This window comes from Prunus mume, linkage group LG1 (assembly GCF_029339155.1).
Source record: "Prunus mume cultivar Tortuosa linkage group LG1, ASM2933915v1, whole genome shotgun sequence".
Lineage (NCBI taxonomy): Eukaryota > Viridiplantae > Streptophyta > Magnoliopsida > Rosales > Rosaceae > Prunus > Prunus mume.
In genome coordinates, this window is record NC_142698.1 from 2795303 (window position 1) to 2816703 (window position 21401).

The window sequence follows — 21401 nt, forward strand, 5'->3', positions numbered from 1 at the left end:
TTAAATGGATTGGTTCTTGGGCCCGAGTGTGGCACGAGCACGAGCACGCACGGCACGAGCCCGGCCCGGCCCGTTCAATATGGACATGGGCTTTGGGCCGGGCCGGGATCAATAATTTTACTAAATGGGCGGCACGCGGCCCGATAAATTAAATGGGCCGCCCGGCCCGACACAAAACGTTAAAAGCACGAGTTTAAATGGGATGGGCGGCACGGCACGGCCCGTTGACACCTCTAGGTGAGGGTCTCCACACATTTAACCAGCTCGAAATTCAATTCTGTCTTATTTTTTATAAGTCAAATCAGTGTCTCTGCGTGGGGGGATGGGAGACTACTACTGTGACGATTTAGTGTTGTTGGCTCTTGAATATTCTTGTCTAAAATAGACATTTAGTTATGGCTCTTCTTCCGTTTTAGTTTGCCAAACATTACATAAATAGATCCTCATTACTACATCCACGGGTCGTTTGATACGGTGGATTGTCAGGGACTTTTGAGACTCTTAAATTGGACTAGAATTAAATTTTTTTTAGGGAGGACTGTCTCTTTGATTGGACTAGAATTAAATTTTTTTTATACAAAATTTTGAATTTTTTTGAATTTTAAATATTTAGAAACAGGGCATGTGGATTTTTTAAACTTTTTTTTATAAAACTTTTCTTTGCATCTCATTCTTTTCTTATTTTGCAGCAGCTGGCTTTTTTTTCATCCTCTTCTTCTCCATCCTCTTTCCTACTCCTCTTCTTCCGTCTATTATTCAAAAAAATTCTATGCTTCCTCTTCTATTATGTCTTCTCCTTCTCGTTTTTTTTCCTCAAAAATTTTCTCCTTTCTTCTCTCTTCTTTCTCTTTTATTCTGTCTTCTCTTTCTCCTCTTTCCTTTTTCAAAAATTTTCTCTTTTCTCTTCCTCTTCCATTCTCTCTCCTTCTTCTTCTTAGGTGGTCGTAACTGGTGGTTGTGGCTGCCGCTTAGGTGGTCGGTGGTTGTGGGGACCTTGGGTGGGGTTGGTTGCTCATTACTTGGGTCCGGAATCGTAGTCCCTTCTCTCCAGACGGATCTCACTAAGAACATCGAGGTGTTTTTAGTGGGACCAGTATTAGTTAATCTCACTTAAAATTAGAACCGTGTGAAACAAACATGGAATAAAAATCTTAGCCAAGCCAATCCAAGCTTATACAGTGTAATAAACATGCCCTGTAATTATAAGTGAGATTCATTCCATAAGGAAAGACCTTGGCTCCTTAAAACTTAGGAGGAGTTCCTTCTCAAAGCAAATGGAGTTTTGACACTCAAATTCCTTTCATTTTTTTTCTTTTAAATTCCTTTAATCGTTTTACTTTTTGGAATTTAACAAGTGTCAAAATCCCATTTATTGTGAAGATATACTCCTCCTCAATTTTAAGGAGCCAAGCCATCCTCATTCCAAAATATACTTGGAAATAAAACTCTATGCATTTGCATTATCTTTACCAATGACTGTTACAGGAACAAACTTGTTTACTAACTTTTTGATAGCAATATATGTGGCACATGACATGGCAACCTATATTATCTTCCATCTCATTTGTTTTAAGGCTTTTTATCATCAACGTAGTCTAGCCCAATATAAAAAGTGTTAGAAATATGCCCTAAAGTCGAACATGTGATGTAAGTTTAATGATACTTCATTACATTTTACCGTAAATCATAATGGCAATTAGTCGATTTGGGTTAACTATCTAAACGACAAGTCCATGGGCAGTGAGATCTAAAGAAGTTAGGTCTAGGAGATCTTTCCATATAAGCTCACACCCTGCAGAGTTCCTGGTCAAGGAAGCAATTATGACTTATTTGAAGGCCAAATGATGATAACCAAATTGGGATGCACCGAAGCCCCCATAAATACCAAGCTTTTGGAAGAGAGAAATGACCCTCGACACAACACATAACTTGCAATTTTACATTCTCTTCAATTCCTGTCCTAGGAGTAGCATAATGTAGTCCATAGCCTAGTTCTTATTTTTCCTGGTGGCGCTCAAGATTCGACAACAGAATGGTTATGCTTCCTTATGAAGCCAACACCAAGCTTTTTAAATCAAAAGATTCGGGTTTTTCACCCATTCTGATGGATGATGGGATTAAAGAAAAGTTGGTGGTTGTCATAAAGTCCATTGAAGAATACATCAAAGAAAGTATTTGTTTAGACCTTTTGGTTGCAATAAAGATGCACTTGATGATTTGTATATCAATTCATAATTAAATGCTTGCAGCTTCTATCCTTGCTATCGTCAATTCTGGTGGTCAGAAATTGGTCATTTATCGAACCATGAGTAAACACTCTGCTTGTTAAATCGTTATTCTAATTTAACGAATCAATTTCAGACTTATTATGCACTTTGTAGTTCCTCGGTGTTGAGGCCCAAAAAATCCATGGTTGGGCCCGAATAAATTATCAACCCAAAACGACACTCTACTAAGGAAAAGCGTAAAGCGGAGTACACGAGAACCTACCACATGCGAGTTGTAGTTCACGTGTCATGCTAAATAAATTAGCCATGCTAGGGGATTGAGATAAAATATACCGGCTCTACAAGTCCATGCCAAACTTAAACATCGCAGTCCTTCCCAAGGACGATAAAATTAAAACATGTCAAGCAACATGTCATGCCAAGCACAAAATCGTTATCTCACACCTAACCACGCTACAAGCCTAAGTGGGCCCAAGCGAAAAAATTAACCGGGGCTTACTGAGAAGGTTGTGGTATGGAAGGAAACAAGCAATCACGGGGCCCATTGAGGGTTCAAGGAACGTAGGTTTCAAAGCCACTTGGGGGCTTTGGAACTCAAGCCCGTTCCTAGAACCCAAGCCCGTTCCTAGAACCCAAGCATATGGGTTAGCATGAGAGAGAGGAGAAAAAATTGACTCATGCTCTAGGAAGACACCAAAGAACCTACCAAGATATTTAGCCCAGCCCACATCAATAGAATTAAAAAAAAAAAAAAAAAAAAAACCTTTCCAGCAGCTTGACGAAAGCTTTGTCAAATGATAGAAGCAACAAAGCCAGAGGACCCAATACCATATGTACAAGCCCAAGCCCAGCAACTTGCAAAAATCTGGCGTCAAGTCTTATTCCCGTTTGAACTCCAAACAATGGTCACAAGGGAGCCATGGCAAGACCAGAGGAAATCCATGGGGGTGAGAGAAGTGTCCATCTGACAAAAGGCTTCATCTTTCCTCTTTTCCTCTGTAAGCTCTGCCTTGGAGAAAACATAAGGAAAGGAGGTGGCGCCTTCCCTTCTATGGGAAAGCCTAGCTGCATCAAACCATTGGAACCATAAAGGGTTCCTTACCCATGCTCATTGGATGGAGAAATTCATCAAAATAGGGCTAAGTATGAGCTGCCAAGGAAAAAAGGAAGAGGAAAACCAAACAAAATTAGAGCTCCTAACGCCTATAAAAGGAGACTTTTGCTCCCCAGAAAAGACATCCATAACTCAACCATCCAGAGCCTGACCAAGCCTTGTCAAGCAACCTGGAATCTACTCAAGCCACCCAAACCTTTCTTTTGTTCATCCTTCTTCTCCCTTAGGATAGGAATCGTGCTAATATTTCCTCTGTAAGAAACCAGAGCCTGACCAAGCTTTGTCAAGCAACCTGGAATCTACTCAAGCCACCCAATCCTCTTTCTCCGTTGTTTTCTTCTTTCCTTAAGATAAAATCTTGCTAATTTTTTCTTCGTTCCCAGTTTAGATTTTATCCTCTGCAAGAAACTCATGTTGTTCTCTCTCTCTCTCTCTCTCAAATTGCTAAACTCGTGAAAGCTTAGTTCCCATGCCACATGCTGTCATTAGTGAAATCATCATGCTTATTTGGGTGTTAGTAAAGTGATCCTGAGAGTGTTCTTTTAAAATCTCATCAGATTTTCTAAAAACTCTCTTGGGAGCTTGGTTTCGAACTCAGGCATTTGGGGGATTTTGCTCGTTGTCTTCTTACAGAGCCTGTGCCCATTCGTCAGGCTGCTAGAACAAAAAACCCCCTACACTCTGCAGGAGACATCTGAGTATGATTCTGATGACAATGTTGTAATTGAGAAATAATTTTATGATGATGAGGAAGAGACCACCAACTGGCACAAGTGTAGAAGTTGAAGCTTCAATCCAAATGACTCTCCCTCCACCAAATCAAATTTAGAAAGACCAAACTCGGCTAGTTGCTTCCAAGAAAATGGTCAGAAGTGAGTGTTCATGCCCTATTCTCCATTTACTTTTAAGCAAATTTTTACATGTACTAATACTTGATCTGATTTAGGTTATGCTGTTGTTGAGGCAAAGTCAATTGTCGTTCCCGAATCAAAAAAGAAGAAGAAATTGATTAAAGAAACTTGGAGACAATTGAGAATGATGTAGGTTTCTAATGAAAAGGACGAGCAAGCATTCAATACAACCATACCCGATTCCACTCAGATAATATGCTTTGATGTCTAGTGTGAATTAATCTAATTATGACAACTCCAATTGTGATTCAAGTGAGTTTGTTTTAGCACTCTATTCATACTGACTCTTTGACTATTGAACCACCTGTTTGAGCCTATTTTTACACAACCAAGTTTAAAGTCATATTGGGCCAAATTATGGCTTGGGCTTTAATTTTAATCAAATATCCTAGGCAATCTATGTTAAGGAAAATATTATTTAGGCTTATTTATTGATATTTTCCATGTGCTTTACCGAAAATCTTAGTTTACCCCATAACTTTACAATTTGGTCAATATGCCCATGTGCTATTATTTTGGGTCTCACGTTGCCTCATTTCATCAAATTTCTCAATAAAATCGTTATCTTGCTGATGTGGCATGAGCATTTTAGTAATTTTTTCTATTATTTTTTTTTAAATCTAAATTAAATATAAAAAATAGTTATAAATATTTTAAATTTCTTTTTAATATTCAAACAATTCTCAATTTTATAAATTAATTAAACACAATTCATCTCCCCACTTCTTCATCTCAGTTTTATTCGGGTTTTAACTTATGAAATTATTAAATGTCCATGTCACATCAGCGAGTTAACGGTATTACTATTTAAATTGATGTAATGCCAATGTGACACACAAAATAACAGGACATATTGACCCAATTACAAAGTCGGGCGGTAAATTGAGATTTTCAATAAAGTACAGGGGACTTATCAATAAATAAGTCTATTATTTATATCTTATTTATATGATAATTGCTGAAAATAAAAGATATTCTCAGAACTTGGTGGTGAAGGAAATCAATTAAGAAGATTGGTTCTGATTGATCACGATTCGATCTTGACCGTAATCTAATAGGAATGTACTTTCTCTATGCTACGGTTGCACACATATAAAAGGAGATGATGCTTCACAGCCAAAACACACAACTTTTCAATTACAATCTCTACACAAAAACCCTAGCTCTTTTAGTCAAAGACTTGTTGACATGACCCGCGCCGAACTGGATTCCCTCAGTGGAATCCGTGACAAACCCTGTTTATGTCAGGCATTTACTTGATGTCGGGCCCACTTACTAACATAACCCCTTCGTTCTCGAATTAAACAGAAATTGGGTCGAGACTTCAACCAAAATTTTGGCTAAATCTCCCTTGAAAAATGGACATTCCCAAATTACAAACACCTGTAAACAAGTGATAAATAATCACAAATAGCAACACGCACAAAACTAAACCGACAATAATCCAATCTTTTCTTTAGGCAATCTAACACTATCTTGTTGGATGTCTCAGCTTGGCCATTGCCTTGCTGATATTTTGGAGTAAACAAGTGTTGCTTGATGCCATAATTCGTGAAGAATCTTGTGATCTGCTTGTCAATGAACTGTGACCCATTGATAGTGACTAGTGACTGCGAGTAGCCAAACCGGCATATGATGTTCTTCCAGACAAATAGCTCCACGTCGGCTTTTTAAGTAGAGGATATAGCTTCAGCCTTTATCTATTTAGTAAAGTACTTGGTGGCGATGATCATCATGTCTTTTTTGGCGGGTGTTGGCGGCATAGGACTCACTAAGTTAATTTCCCATTGCATGAATGGTCATGGGCTGTTTTGGGGATGGTACACTTCAGTAGGTAGGCTAGGAACCGACTTGTAACGTTGGCATCGATCACATCTTTTAACATACTTCGTAAAGTTGTAGCGCATAGTAGGCCAAAAGAAGCCTATACTTAAAGCTTTCTGAGCGAGTGACTAGCCCCATAATGGTTGCCACATCTTAATTTAGGGAGATATTCCCATCTTAAATCAAATATTATCTCCCTAATTAAATAAGATTTAATTAGGATGATTATTTGACCTAGGGAATTTCCCTTTTCCACGTGTTACTCGTTCATTGGTTGCCAAAATATTCACAGCTAACGTGTCATGAAAAGTAGCCCATTGATCAGTAACTTGAACATTTGTAATCCTATTTGCATTACCCTTAATGTAGAATGATTTGAGATCTCATGATCCATAAAAGCTAAATACCACAAATCTTGATCTTGTAACAAAGGGTGATTATGTTGCTTGAGTCGAATAAAGTTATGCAGCACAGAGCATGCATTTACAATCCTAATTTGTGTTTTGATGTTGAAAAATGAAAGGGTATGCAATATACTCTATTTATTTTTTAACAACCCTAATGACCTTTCAATTACATTCTCTACAATTGAATTACACAAGTTAAATAACTCTTTGTAATTTTCAGGACAATTGTTTCTAGTCCATTCATTTAAGTGATATCTAGTTCCTCTGTAAGGTGCTAAAAAATCTAGTCCATTAACTTATCATACATCCACAAGATAATATTTATCTACAATAGAAAAAGTGTTAAAAGAAAAGTTTTGGCTATTGTAGTAATAAAGATAATACTTATATGCAATATAATTACATTAATTAAAAGATAATAAATTACCACTTGGAACTTGAAATAGATTATCCCTGGCTAAAGCATTTTGCAAAACACGAGCATCAGAAGAAGAATAATTCTATCTTATAAAGGGTGGATTATTCTTGGGTAGGGTTTGTGAAGAATAATTCTCTGTTGATGGGAATTATTCCTTTTCTTAAATGAGATGACAAGATAATATTAAGGAGATTTAGTGGAAATTGAATCCTTGATTTAGGGAGATATTCTATCTTAAATTAGGATAATTAGCTAATTAAATAGAATTTAATTAGCATAATCATTTCACTTCAGAAATATTCCTCTTGAATGATCCAGTCTGCTTGCCTTTTTATAGAACCAAAAAAATTGCAAATTTCACCAAGCTTTCGAATATGATGAGGGCATTTATAAAGCAGTTTTATTCCCTCACAAAAGCACATTCATATCCCACTCAACACAACCTGGATCATTCAAGAATCACTCATCACACCCATAACAACTCACTCAACACAAATGCATATTCAAAAACCACTAGACACACCCCTGGATCGTTCTAGCCCAAAAGGGTATTCAAAAATCTTGCTTTATTCGAAGAGGAACCGCTCTTCTTGCTAAATCTTTAACTTTTAATAAACATGATAAACATGATGAATCCATGAAGCAAATAAACATGATGAATCCATAATCTGAAGTCATAAATTGCTATGAATAAAAAATTTGAAGAGCAAGACACATAGGCTTAGATTGAAAGGAAGAGGGAGCAATAATCTGAAAACCAAAGATGAGATTCCATCAGATAAAAAAGATGGAGCCACAACAAGGCCTGCCCTGGCCCTAGCCCACTTGTTATATATTATAAAATATATGATATAGTAATACAGTTACCGCAATTAGATTAGTGCTGGCCCTCTCAGTTGAAGACGAAAAATCTATATGGAAGTGATTTTGAAAATTTGGCCCCTCCATGTTAAGAATTCTAGCTCGGTCATTGTTTGGCGCGCATCAAATGAAATCCCCCCTGCACTTGAGATTTGCAAAATTCCATCAATTATGATAGGATTTGAACTTGGGATTTTGGATTGGGAAATCCCTCCATATTTCCCACATCTAATTTGCAAAATCCTGAGTTGATTTTGCCAAACGCACGGATTTCCCTTTTGAAATCATGAAATCTCAAGTTATTTTTTATTTTTCGAAACACACGATAGTTGAATACACCCAGATTTTTATAGACTTTTTAAGAGTCCAAATTAAAAGTTCTTAAAATCCAAATTAAATACACCCGAATTTTTAAAGTCTTTTAAAATCTTATAGGCTCGAGATAGTCACCTAATTCCTCATAAATAAGAATGAGAAGAGAAAACCAAACTCTTATCATGTTCTTTACTTTATAGCAAGTTTTTATTTTATCATTAAATTTTGATTTTTTTGGCGAAGTAGTGAGAATTTCATTTCAGTGGTAGTTGGTTAGTGGAACAACTCCATTAGTTCATCCACCACCACTCAGATTAATAAAAAGAAGAAGAAATGAAGAAATCATATCATCCAATCCAGTCCAATACAAATAAAAATAAAAATAAAAAGGTAAGAAAGAAAATGATTTAAGAAAAGACCATGTTTTACTCTGTGAGTCCCAAAGCCGATCCTTCTCATTTTCCTTCTCTTGACCCTTTGACTCTGCTGTCTCTGTCTCTGTCTGTGTCTCTCTCACAAACAACCAAAACAGGCAAAACGCAAAACAGAAAAAAGTGATTAAAGATTAAAAGGCAAAGCCCTATTGCAAGTACAAATTTTGTAGAAAGCTGAAGGGATTTTGAATCTTCTCAAGAATCTTCTTCTTAGAGCTAGCTGTATCAGCGTCAACCATGGCCATGGCGGCGGCCTGCTGTTTGTTGACCCTAACCCTAACCGTGAGCCTCGTTCCCTTGGTCTTTGGAAACTCTGAAGGAGACGCTCTGTACACGCTCAGGCGGAGCTTATCGGATCCCGATAACGTGCTTCAGAGCTGGGATCCCACCCTTGTCAACCCCTGCACTTGGTTTCACATCACCTGCAACCAGGACAATCGCGTTACCCGAGTGTACCATTCTCTCTCTCCCTCTTGCTCCTCTTACATACATATGTGCTTCTTCATTTAGGTACCTTTGTTCAAATTTATAGTTATTTTTTTGCTGATGGATATGAAGGTGATCGCTATTTGCTTTTAAGATTGGGCCGATGTGACTGTTTGATCAAATTGGTTTGCCGTTTATATTTTGTGCAATTTTTTTTGGTAAAACAGTAATTTTGGGCTTTCCTTGGAGACGCATGGGTAATCATCATATTTGAAACAGTTTATCAAGAAAAAGAAAAAAAGAAACCAGAATAGAATTTGGTTGGTCGGTTCAGTGACTACTCCTTCCCTTTGTTGATAGGTTAATTCAGTGATTACTATTTGGACAGAGTTTTTTTTTATTATAAAAAATTCAAAGAAAAGCTTTATTTCTTTTCATGCGTGTATTATTTAGCGATTAAAGACGGTGTGCTTTTCTGCTTAACTCAAAGCAACTCTATTATATGTGTGTGTAGGAACTAGAATACTGTTTCATCAACATTTTAATACCACAATCATGATGTTTAAAATGGGAGAAGTTGTAGGATCATGCATATGTCAAATACATCTTGTTATTATTGTCCAAAATGTATCAGTATTATGCTCTACAGCTCCAGATTGCATTGCCTTTGTGCTGAAATGTTAGTGCTACTTAAGCTGTTGGGACATCATATCATGTATGGTGGAAGACAATTATCTTTATATCACTCAATGATTGAGTGGAAATTTTTTGCTAGCTTTGCTTTTGACTTACCTGTTTCAATATGTGGGTCGATATGAATACTGAAGCTGAGGTTTTAGCATATAGTAGAGCCTCAGTTGAGAACATTCTTTGTTGTTGTACAGTCATTCCCATAATTCTTTCTTTGCTTTCAATATATATATATATATATATATTTTTTTTTTCCTTAGTCTTGTCTTGTGTGAATTTATTGCATTCGTCTTGCTAGCTGCAGTGGTATTTATGCCTATCTGCAATCTGTTTTTGTCTTTTCTTGAGTAACCCGTAGTGACATTGATGTCAGAATATTCAATATTGTGGTTCCTACTTCCTACCCTAACTCTGGGTGCAGCATTGGTGATCTTGATTTGTACTTTCTATAGGAGGGCAATTTTTAGTCTTCAGTTTGTAATTTTTTTTTCCCAAGTTATTGTTAATATGTTGCGAGTTTATTATATGATTTTGATATATTGGGCAGGGACCTGGGTAATTCAAACCTCTCTGGACATTTGGTACCTGAACTAGGAAAGCTCGAGCATCTTCAATATCTGTATATTTCTTAGCCCTTCTCATTTTCTCTGACAATATGCTGGGGTTGTTCATAAAGCTTACAGTTATTTTTGGTTCTTGGATTAAAGTACTGTCTGGCTAACCCTTATACCTCTTTATTATGTAGGGAGCTTTACAAAAATAACATTCAAGGAACTATTCCAGCTGAGCTTGGTAACTTGAAGAGCCTCATTAGCTTGGACTTATATAACAACAACATATCAGGGACCATTCCTTCTTCATTGGGGAAATTGAAATCACTTGTGTTTTTGTGAGTTGATTAAATTAAGCACTGAACTTTACCTGTGTTATTGGGCTGTTTTGGCTTAATTTAGTCTATTTTCTTGGACGAGAAATTGGGAGTTTGGCTTTCTGACTACTCCACTTTTGCTTGAATATTGATGGATAACTTATTTGGGATCCTAGATCACAGGTGCAACACCAGAAAATGAATCTGGTAGCTTTTGAATTGTCGCATTTTGCAATTTCTTGAGTGTGGCTTAGATTAGGGGACTAATCACTGGCCTTGTATCAATATATGACCTACTGGTCCTCTTTGTGTCTCTATCTCTCTCTTTCTTTATGCATATATATATACTGAGATTGAAACAATGAGTTTTTTTAGCTAAGTAATATATGCCTTCCTTTCATTGTTGCTTGGATTGGTAGACGTCTCAATGATAACAAGTTAACTGGACCAATCCCGCGGGATCTTGTTGGTATTTCAAGCCTCAAAGTTGTGTGAGTGCGTCTTGTCTAAATCTATTTCTTCAATCCCTTCTTTTTTCTGCAAGTGTGGCAGTTTCCTTATTGTATATTTTCTGTTATAAACACCTGTTAATCATTTAAAATTGCCACTTTTCCAGGGACGTATCCAACAATGATTTATGTGGAACAATTCCTACCAGTGGACCATTTGAGCACATCCCTTTAAACAAGTAGGTCACTTATATTATTTATCATTTTGCTTCCTTATCTTGTATTCCTTTGTTAATTCAACGAGAACAATTCTTCCCTGGCTACAACCAAGGCTACTACATGTTCTCTCTTCTTTTATATTTTAAGTGTCTGTATTTGAGCTCATCCCTTCCTTTTTGACACTTAATTTTAAGAAAAAGAATAAAGGGCTTTGTGCCTGCTCTTTAAAAAAGAAAAGAAAAGGGGGCTTGGGTGGTTGCATTGCTGTTCATGTTTGCATTGAGGTCCTCATGCATGATGCTTCCTGTGTTTGGGCTCAACAGTTGTTTATTTTACTTGTGACTTTACTTAGACTTTAAGTCGCCACATATACAATAATTAGCCTTTTGCACATGTTTTACTGATCTTGTATACTCTATATGCGAGAATGCATATGGGATGCATATTTTTGCTTGGTCTTGAGCATTTATATTCAGATAGATAATGTGAATTTCGCACGACATAAGAAGCAAATTACCATGAGTATATGGACAAATGAGTTGGGGTATGCACTTTGTGCTTCTCATCATTATCAGTCTATTGGAGTAAAATATTGGAATGATTATTAAATAAACAGAAAGTATAGTTTCTTGGATTTGCACTACATATCTGGAAATGGGTGAAACTCCATCCTCTATGCTATAGGATGTTTGTATAGAGAATAAAGTCCGACGAATGGGATTACTGCTATGTTATTTTGGTATGCTTAGTGAACATATTTGAATGATTTTTGTCAAACAAAAATAGATCTCTCAAAAACTGCACACTGCTAAATTTTTTGGACTGTCTTAAGAAATAATAAGTTCATTAAACACTGTTCTAGAGTTCCCACAACCCCCACCATGTTTCAACACTTAATGAAATTGTGTCCGCGTGTAGTGTAGTGTAGAAGTTTAAAACTATTGCGTGTGTTATTTCTCACTATTCATTGAGAATAGAGATTTATGAACTTAATCTTTGGTACGGTTAAGTGCAAGTTCAGTTTTCAATGCCAAGGAAACTTAGGTTGCCTGGGGTTGGGCTAGGGGTTTTCACTGCAGACGCAGCCAAGATCTTAATAGTCTTCTCGTATAGGTTTATTTCCAGCTGCTAGTTTTATTTTCCTGTGGTTATATGAAATAATCTTTTTTTTCTTTTTCTTTTTCCGTTCCAATATTGCAGCTTTGAGAATAACCATCGACTCGAAGGCCCAGAGTTGTTGGGGCTTGCAAGTTATGACACAAACTGCTCATGATGAAGAACGAAGACAGAATCTCGACTCTGCTTTGAATTAGATATGTACGTCCTAGAAGTATATCGTCGCATTTTAATGGGATTGGTTACAAACTCAATCCCCCATATTAGCAAGCATATTTGTAAATTTTATGACACTAAATGGTATCGGCACCTGTAACTGTATCGTTGTGCTCTTGGTAATATGTCGAAGACCTTATTTGCATTAATGTAGTACAAGCGAAAGTTCTAGTTATAGTGAATTAATTTGACTCGCTTGCTCATAGTAAATCTGTTGTCTTGTGATAATCTTCCCCTTTTTAACTTGAATGCTATGCTGCCTGTGTTGGTGTTCAAGTTGGTGTGTGTTCTCTTGTGACCAAATTGGTGCACTTCTAATGGTAGAACGCAGCTTTGAAAAGTGGGGCCCATGTCAAACCCGATATCTTTTTGTTTACTGTGTAGCAATCAAATTAGCTCCATGTCTGGTGTGTAGGAATCAGATTATCCTATCTTTTAACCTTCCAGAAGTAACATGTTCTGGGCGCATTATGCTTCCATGTATAATGAGGCCGTACTATTGTAAATCGTGTGGCATATGGCAAGAAAAAAAATATTTACTAGTATAAATCGTTATATTTTTTCCCTTCAATCAAAATTTTATCACACAATTTCATCATAAAATTAAAAAAAATTATCACAAAATACAGAGTGGTAAGTTCTATAAATGCAGTACCTATGTGTTGTTTGCGCCTGTTTTGTAATCCCAACTGCCCACTTAAAAAGGTAGAGTTATTAGGCCTTGAAAGCGTGAAATCCCAAGGATAAAAAAGAGAAGACGGAAGTGTGTTATGTGACTTGGTGAAGGTTGTGTGTTCCTCTCCTTACACCTAAGTTCCAATTCTCTTTTTCATAAATTAGACTAATTTATATTTGTTTAGACTATTATTTGTATTTGTATTTTTTTTTTTAAAGCTTTCATCGCATCATACAAATTTACTCTGTATAGTTAATTTTTTTTAATTCCTTATGAGTAATTTTAGATGAGATTTACTTCCCAACAATTTTTTTCCATTGATTTTTTTTTTCAATACTTCAAAGTAGGAATGTCAAACGGGTCGTGCTATGTTGGCCCATCTATTTAAATTGCGCCGCTAAGTTATACTGGCGCTTGACCCAATTAATTAATCAGTCGTGTCGTGCTAGCCCATTTATCAAAACCATTCCTGACCCGGTCCAAAGCCTAAGTCAACATTGAATTCAGTTGTGCTTGGTCCATTTAAATTGAACTTTTTTTCCCTTGAATTATTATTTTTATTTTAAAAAAACTTATGTTAGCATATTAAATTGGAATATTTGTAGAAATATCACCTGAACTTATACATTCGTTTCAATTTGTCACCTTGAAATTTTTTTTTAAGAGAAATGTCACCTGAATTTTTCAAAATCTGTCATTTGTCACCTGACTTTAATATCATCAAATTTTCCATCTATTTTAGTGTAATTTAGTATTTTTATTTTCAATGGTATTTTAAAAATAAAAAATTCATTATAAAAAAAAATTATATTTCTTTTAAATAATTAAAAATAAAAAAAAATTATGAAAAAAAATTCTCTCTTCCCCCTCTTTATCTTCAACACCCACCATCACTAGTCTATCTGAATACAATTTAAAATAAATAAATAAATAAGAGTTAACTTAATAAATAAATAATTTTTTTTAAACATAAAAATAAAAAATAAAAAAAAGACACAACCTCCAATCCTCCAATCCCAACTGCCATCCACCATTGTTCTCTCTTCTCTTTCTCCCCAACTCTGATCCATCTCACCCCTTAATGTATCTCTCTCTCTTCCTCTCACAAGAACAAACCCTGCCCCACCATCCCTAGTTGCTCACCCTAGATTTTCCAACCCATCTCCACCCCAAGCTTTGCCCATTCGGGGGTCACCCCACTTCTCTGTCTCCCATATCTCCCATTTGGCCATGGCCATCCTTCCCACCTCTCCATTGTTGGGTCCTTCCTTCCCCCGACAAGCCCCATCCTTTTTTTCAAGTTTGTTTCCTTTCTCTAATTTTTTATTTATTTGTCTGATCAGTTTTAAAATTTGCCAATATGTTAAAAATGGAAAACTGAGGTTTTTACATTTAACTGCCATTTTTACATTTAAGCTTTTTTTTTTAAAATAATAATTTTTCGCATTTTTAAAATACCCTTGAAAATGAAAAGACTAAATACCCTTCAAAATAGATGGAAAATTGGATTATGTTAAAAGTCAGGTGACAAATTATAGATTTTGAAAAATTCAGGTGACATTTCTCTTAAATTTGTTTTTCATGTGACAAATTGAAACTAAGGTATAAGTTCAGGTAACATTTCTATAAATATCCCTATTAAATTTAGGGAGCTGATTTTTCCACTCTCCTTTTCTCCACTTATACTCATTTTTGTTGTAAATGCATGAGTTGGTGGATGACCACCATACCTCTTAGTATTCCACCATTTGATTTTAAGTAACCTATGCACTAAAGTATTTGTAATTAGTGCTGGTAACCTATAGGTATATTGTAAATGATGGTATTCAATCTCCTATCTTGTAAGTCTATAAATAGGTGATTCTACCAAAGATTAGGAAAAGAATAAACATGGTGAAACTTTATCTTTAGCATATCACTTCTCTCTACATTTTCTCCCTCTAGTTTTATAACACGTTATCAGCACGACATTGCTCCTGGTATGTTTTCTTTCTTTGAATTTTCTTTCTTCTTATATGAGCTAGAGTCATCACATGGTATAGATTTTCTTTGTACTCACCATCAGACTTCATCATGCTCGTTTAAAGAAAAAAGTTATTATACTTATTACACATGAATATAATGACATGTTTTTTTAAAAAAAATTTGTTTGTTTATTTAATTTTAAGTATGATTTTAATTATCATGATGAGTTTGTATTATACAAAAGATCAGGGCCCGAAGTTCCTCGATCCTGATCATATAACTAGATTAGGACCTAGAGTTCTTTTGATTGAATCAGAACCTGAAGTTCTTTGATTCCAAATAATTGAGGGTGTGAAGTTTCGCGAATAAAGAGCACATAAAGACATGAAACTCCTTGATTTTGTATTAATCAAAATCAGAATTCCATGAGGCCTACATATGTCAAGAACTCGAACCAGAAGTTTCGAGTGCATATACATCGATTTGAGTATGAAGTTCAAAGCACAACTATTAATTCAATTTATTTAGATCTACGTATTCGAACCTGAAGTTTCGAATATATATTGATATGAACCTGAAGTTCATAGTTTTTCATGGATCTTAATACTATATATGAACATGAAGTTCATTACTTATTTGTGCCTATATGAACCTGAATTTGTTGGAAATTCAATTCTTAAACTTGTAGTTTTATCTACATATAGAATCCACATTAATATTGGATTATCTTGGAATTTCATAGTCTTTAATTTATTTATTTTATTCATCATTTATACCACTTTACTCATTTTATTTTATTTTATTTATGTTGGGTTATTAGTTAATTTCGTTTTACAATGGTAATGTTTTGTATTACCGTCCCAATATTGACAGCCAAGGCGTCTATTGGAGAAACTTCCTATTTTCTTTTGTGGGTAGGAAGTTTATGATGTCATGAACCAAAAGTTCATTAGGCCCCAATATTACACAACTATTAAAGTAGTTGAAGTTTATGATGTCATGAACCAAAAGTTCATGAGGCCCCAATATTACACAACTATTAAAGTAGTTGAAGATTATGATATCATGAACCAGAAGTTCATTAACCGGATAACTTTTATGTTGTGGCATGACTATCTTGGCAATCCATATTCCACAATGATACATAAGATTTTTATAAATTTGCAAGGACATCGTTTAAAGACTCAAAATATTGTTTTTTCCAACAAATATCATTACAAAGAATGCTCACAAATAAAAGCTGCCATAAGATCATCTTAGTTAAAAATTCACTTTAAGCCCTCTTTCCTGAAATAATTCAAGGGGATATTTGTGAGCCTATACAACATTTAATTATGGATCACTTCACAAGTTTTATTTAATGTGCCTACTAAAATGGTCACATATTTGTCTCTTGTCAAGACGCTTACAAGCACAACTCCCACATTATCCAATCAAGTCAATTTGAATTGATAATGATGGTGAGTTTATTTTCCTACATTTTGAGACAATTTTCCCGCCGTTAGGAGGAGAAATGACAGTTCCTGAATAACGTCATGAAATAGTGTTGAATCGGTCCGCTTTTGTCTCATCAAGATAATGCATATATAAAGTTATGAATATGCAAGCATGGATTGATATTCATGTAGCACAATCCATTAACATGACAATAAGTGACTATGAGCATGACAAAAATATAGGTTCTAAAAGCTAAACTCCCTAGAAGTGGAGATTATTTGAAAAATTCAAGCCCTATAAAAAATAACGCTCTATATGAGGTTATGATCCACATATTCTAATTAATTCATCGTAAAAGAGATGTTTGTCCCATAAGTGACAACATCAGCCCCTGAAGAGGCATTGGTAACCCAAAGCAATGATATACTTATAAATTATGCATGCGCATGCACATAAGAATTGTGGGATCACGAATTGATGATACATTTGGTTTATTAGTAGCTACTACAATCATCAAGGGCTATGATTATATTAAATTGCCTTATGAATGTCAACAAGTTAAGTGACTGACCAAAATGGAAATAGGCAATTTCATTTATCACTAAATATGAAGCGTGGGATATTAAACCTATAACCCAAACACCAAATTACAAACGTAAAGTATGAAGGTTACGAATTGGTGCTTGTGAAGTGAAATAAGATCACTAATATGACATAAGGTTTCCTGGTAGAGACATGGTTTTAGTCTCCCATCTCATCATAGATGCATCCACATTTCTCTAAGTACAGTTGTTATTTTAACGCGAAACTTATAACATGTGTTAAATGCATATTTATTAAGACTGTATGGTACATGAAGATCCTCAAAGCTCATGAAATATTTGAGATATATCTCATGAAGCGACCCCTTGAAGGATATAAAGTACCACGATATTCTTTATTAAGAGTTAACACTAAGAGTTTGAGTATTTTGAATTCAAATTTGATATTGTTGTAACATATTCTAACTATTAGATTACTTGTTGATGCTACTAAAGAGTTCAATCATTTGAAAAGTGAAAAACATGTCGAATAATGTGATAAATAATCATGTGTGAAGACAATGTTGCTTGTATTGCTCAAATAAGAGAAGGGTTCATCAAAGGTGACAATTTCATAAAAAAGCCAAGAGATTGGAGTCAAACAAATTCGTTCACAAGATAATCTGGCAAACCTTTTTACCAAAGCTTTTTCAAGTCTAAACTGAAAGGACTGACCCAAATTCCACATTGAAATCCGAGCCAAATCCTGTTTATAACTGACACCTAGTGGGTGTGGGTCACAAATGACCAAAATGCCCTGAAAAAAAATAACACAAACTCAAAGGCTCACTCGTGGCTGCGCCTTATAATCTGTAGGCTGCCTACGTACCCTTACTAAGGGATCGAGCCACACGTAGTTCATTCCTTTGTTCCTGATCTGCAAACTAGCAAGCCTCAAAGATACTGCCTCTATCCGGGCCGCAACCTATAACTAACTATCTGCTCATCCCATAATAGGATTTAGATAACTCATTTCGGTCAGGACTTGTTTATTGTAAACCTAGCTCTAGGGCTGGCGTTTTTAAAATATCTGGAACTCCGTTTTATGATCCATAAACTATTATACGATTTTGGAATTACCTGAGTTAACATACCTGAACATGACTATGATCCAACGGCTCAAACATGCTGAACCCGGAAATCACACACTAGGCGAAATCCGTTTGGGGTTCACACGTTATCCTAATTAAGATTCGCAAAATCCTACTCGCTCGTGAGGACTAAGGGATTATTCTGAGATTGATTGTGGTCCCCACCTTGCTGCCCACGCGCCTCCACAAGCGCCGCAGTGGTGCTTAAAGCGATAACGCTTCGCTGGAAAATCTCCAAATCACGGCTCAAAACTCCTACCCTAGGTGTAACACCTTAATTGGATCCACTTTTGTTCTTGGACCTACCCCAAAAAACTGGCCGGAATCTCAACTCGAAATCCGGCCAAACTTTGGATCCAAGATCAAGTTAACTACGCTAGAAATTTCTAAAATCCTACCCAACCAGCAGCTAGGGCTCGAGAAATAGATGAGTTTCCATACCTGGGTCGCCGAAAATGGTGGCCGGATGACGGAGAACGAGCCGGCGAAAGTTTACAAAAAACAAACACCGCTGTTTCTTGGTGTTTCCGGTGACTACGACGGTGGATCGAGGCGACAAAGAACTGAGGCTAGAAGAGGGAAGTGTGGTGGTTCTAACGGGACTGGTCTTGCTTGAATTGGTGGTCGGAATTGAGAGAAATCACCTCCGGAAGTCGTTTGATCGAGCCTCCCCTTCCCCGGCGGCGCAGGGAAATGCAGAAATTCTAGGTTTAAAACTAACTAAACTTCAAAATATTTACGGTTATGCCACTGAACTTCTTTTGATCACCGTTTCTTTGTTACAACTCCAATTTGAGTCCACTACGTGTCTACGGACTCGTTTCGACGTGTTCTACGCAACGGTACAATCGAAATCCCCAAATTCCTTCCCGAATAAAAAAGTAACTTTTTAACCATTTAAAATATTCTAGGGGTATAATGGTCCTTTACTAGAATAAATTAAAAGTAACTATTAATTTAGGATCGGGTTGTTACATAAAATTCCAGAAGTTAATGAAAATCAGAGGGAGGTATTAATCAGGGGGAGATATCAATCCAGGGGAGCATGGAGCATCCCAATTCTACTACATACAGAACATATGTGCATTGTACTCTTTTTCCCTTTGAGTAGGTTTTTGTCCCACTGGATTTTTCATAGCAAGGTTTTAACAAAGCAACATAAGTGCATCCAACACCATATCAATGATCCAAAAGAAAGTTTCACTCTTTTTCCATTCGCTTCGGTTTTGTCCCACTGGGTTTTCCAAGCAAGGTTTTTAATGAGGGAACTATGTCATTGTATGGTGGACATCTAAGGAGGAGTGTTGTAAATGCATGAGTTGGTGGATGACCACCATACCTCTTAGTATTCCACAATTGGATTTTATGTAACCTATACTCTAAGTATTTGTAATTAGTGCTTGTAACCTATAGGTATATTGTAAATGATGATATTCAATCTCCTATTTTGTAAGCCTATAAATACGTGGTTCTACCAAAGATTAAGAAAAGAATAAACATGGTGAAACTTTATCTTTAGCATAACACTTCTCTCTACATTTTCCCCCTCTAGTTTTATAACACCTTTTGCTTTTTAACATTTTCTAATCAATCTTTTTCTTTTTTGTTCTTTTTCTTTCCTATTCTACCCTTACTATACAATAAGTTCTTTTTACTTCACTTTTATATTATTTCTTTGGCTTTAATATCAAAATAGTCCATGTGTGTTATCACTTTGGCCAATTTAGTCCATATGTTTTCAATTTGGCCAATTTGATCCTTGTGTTTAAGACCATTAATCAATTTGGCCGTTCCATTAAAGTTGCCGCTAAATGAACATGATAATCTTTTTTCATTTTATTTTGAAAACCTATAAAACCTTTTCAAGTTAATAAAAAAGTTGAATTAATTTTAAAATACATTAAAAGTTCAATTAAACTAAAATATATCATTAGAAAAAATAAAAATAAAAATAAAACTTGAAAAGAAAAAGAAAAGAAGGGCATAGTCTAGTGGGGGAGGAGTTACTCAATGGGTGGAGAAGTGGGAAGGACCATTGCGGAGTGGTAAGGCTGCATTGACTTTTATTATATATATTAGACGTGGGTGGATTGGAGTTGGGGAGGTAAGTGTGGTTTGGAGAGTTGGGTGTCAATGGGGAAAATGGTTGGGGATAGAGATTGACAGGGTTACTAGGTTGTTCCCACTTCTACAATCGCTAAGTAGCTTGTCCCCTCCCCGACTACGCCCTTTTTTTTTTCTTTTTTTCTTTTTAATGTTTAATTCAACTTTTTATTAACTTCATTAAGCATTATATGTTTTCTAAATAAATAAATAAAATATTATCATGTTCATTTAACGACATAAAGAAAAAGACATAATATAAAAGTATAAAGAAAAAGAAAATGGAATGCAAGTTGGAAAATTAAGTATAAAGAAAAAATATAAAATATAAAAGTGAAGTAAAAAAGAAATTAATGTAGGATAAGAGTAGAATAGGAAAGAGAAAGAACAAAAAAGAACAAAAAAGAACAAAATTAATTAAAAAGTATTAAAAAGCAAAACAGAGTGGGAAAATCAGCTCCCTAAATTTATACAATAACAAAATTGTAATATGTTCATACCTTTCTTACATGTAATATGGGACTAAAAATATAGGATTTACTGTAATATTTATTTAGTTCACTTTTTCCACTTCCCTTTTGTCCACTTACACTTCCTTTTGTTTTTCAATAGTTTTTACTAGAACAAAAAAGGGAGTGTAAGTGGACAAAGAGGAGTGGGAAAAAGAAGTCACCAAATGAGAGTTCATATATCTAGATATTGAGAGGGGAAGGAGGTTAACATATGGTTTATGTAAAGTGGTCATTGACCAAAAAGCCAAAACAAAAACCAAAAAAACAAAAAAAATTAAGTGGGTATGGCGGGCTTGAAGATGGTTCAAGCCACCGGCTAGCTCGGTTCATTGGGCTTAATTTTCTAATCCCAACATGGCCTACCAATAATCGTGTTTGGACCGTGTCGTGCCGTATTTAAATGGGCTGGGTTCGTGTTGTGCATGCCCGGCCCAGCCCAGCTCATGTCAACTTCAAAGTCAAGAGTTCTTTATTCTGTCTATCTTTACTTTCAATACTTTAATTCCTCCACCTTTACTTCGTGTAGTCGTACTTTTTGTA

At 35.6% G+C, this 21401-nt stretch overlaps 1 protein-coding gene across 2 annotated transcripts; it reads left to right on the forward strand.

Moving 5' to 3' along the window:
• The first annotated feature begins 8509 nt into the window (after positions 1-8509).
• On the forward strand, positions 8510-12706 carry LOC103330341 (Leucine-rich repeat (LRR) family protein). 2 transcript variants are annotated; one of them, XM_008232908.2, is made up of 6 exons: positions 8510-8964; positions 10176-10247; positions 10374-10517; positions 10916-10987; positions 11113-11184; positions 12365-12706. In XM_008232908.2, exons 1-6 carry the CDS (start codon positions 8750-8752, stop codon positions 12435-12437), a joined length of 648 nt encoding a protein of 215 aa, XP_008231130.1. In that variant the 5' UTR covers positions 8510-8749; the 3' UTR covers positions 12438-12706. The 2 variants fall into 2 exon arrangements, with proteins under 2 accessions (XP_008231130.1, XP_088902182.1); XM_089046056.1 differs by lacking the exon at positions 10916-10987 and having other exon boundaries at positions 8513-8964.
• The last annotated feature ends 8695 nt before the right edge of the window (positions 12707-21401 follow it).

Excerpts from the sequence above, each read along its gene's own strand:
- LOC103330341 (XM_008232908.2), top strand. The coding sequence starts at position 8,750 with ATGGCCATGGCGGCGGCCTGCTGTTTGTTGACCCTAACCCTAACCGTG. Across the intron at positions 10,248-10,373 it reads CTCGAGCATCTTCAATATCT|GGAGCTTTACAAAAATAACA; the intron begins GTATATTTCTTA and ends TTTATTATGTAG. Across the intron at positions 11,185-12,364 it reads GAGCACATCCCTTTAAACAA|CTTTGAGAATAACCATCGAC; the intron begins GTAGGTCACTTA and ends CCAATATTGCAG.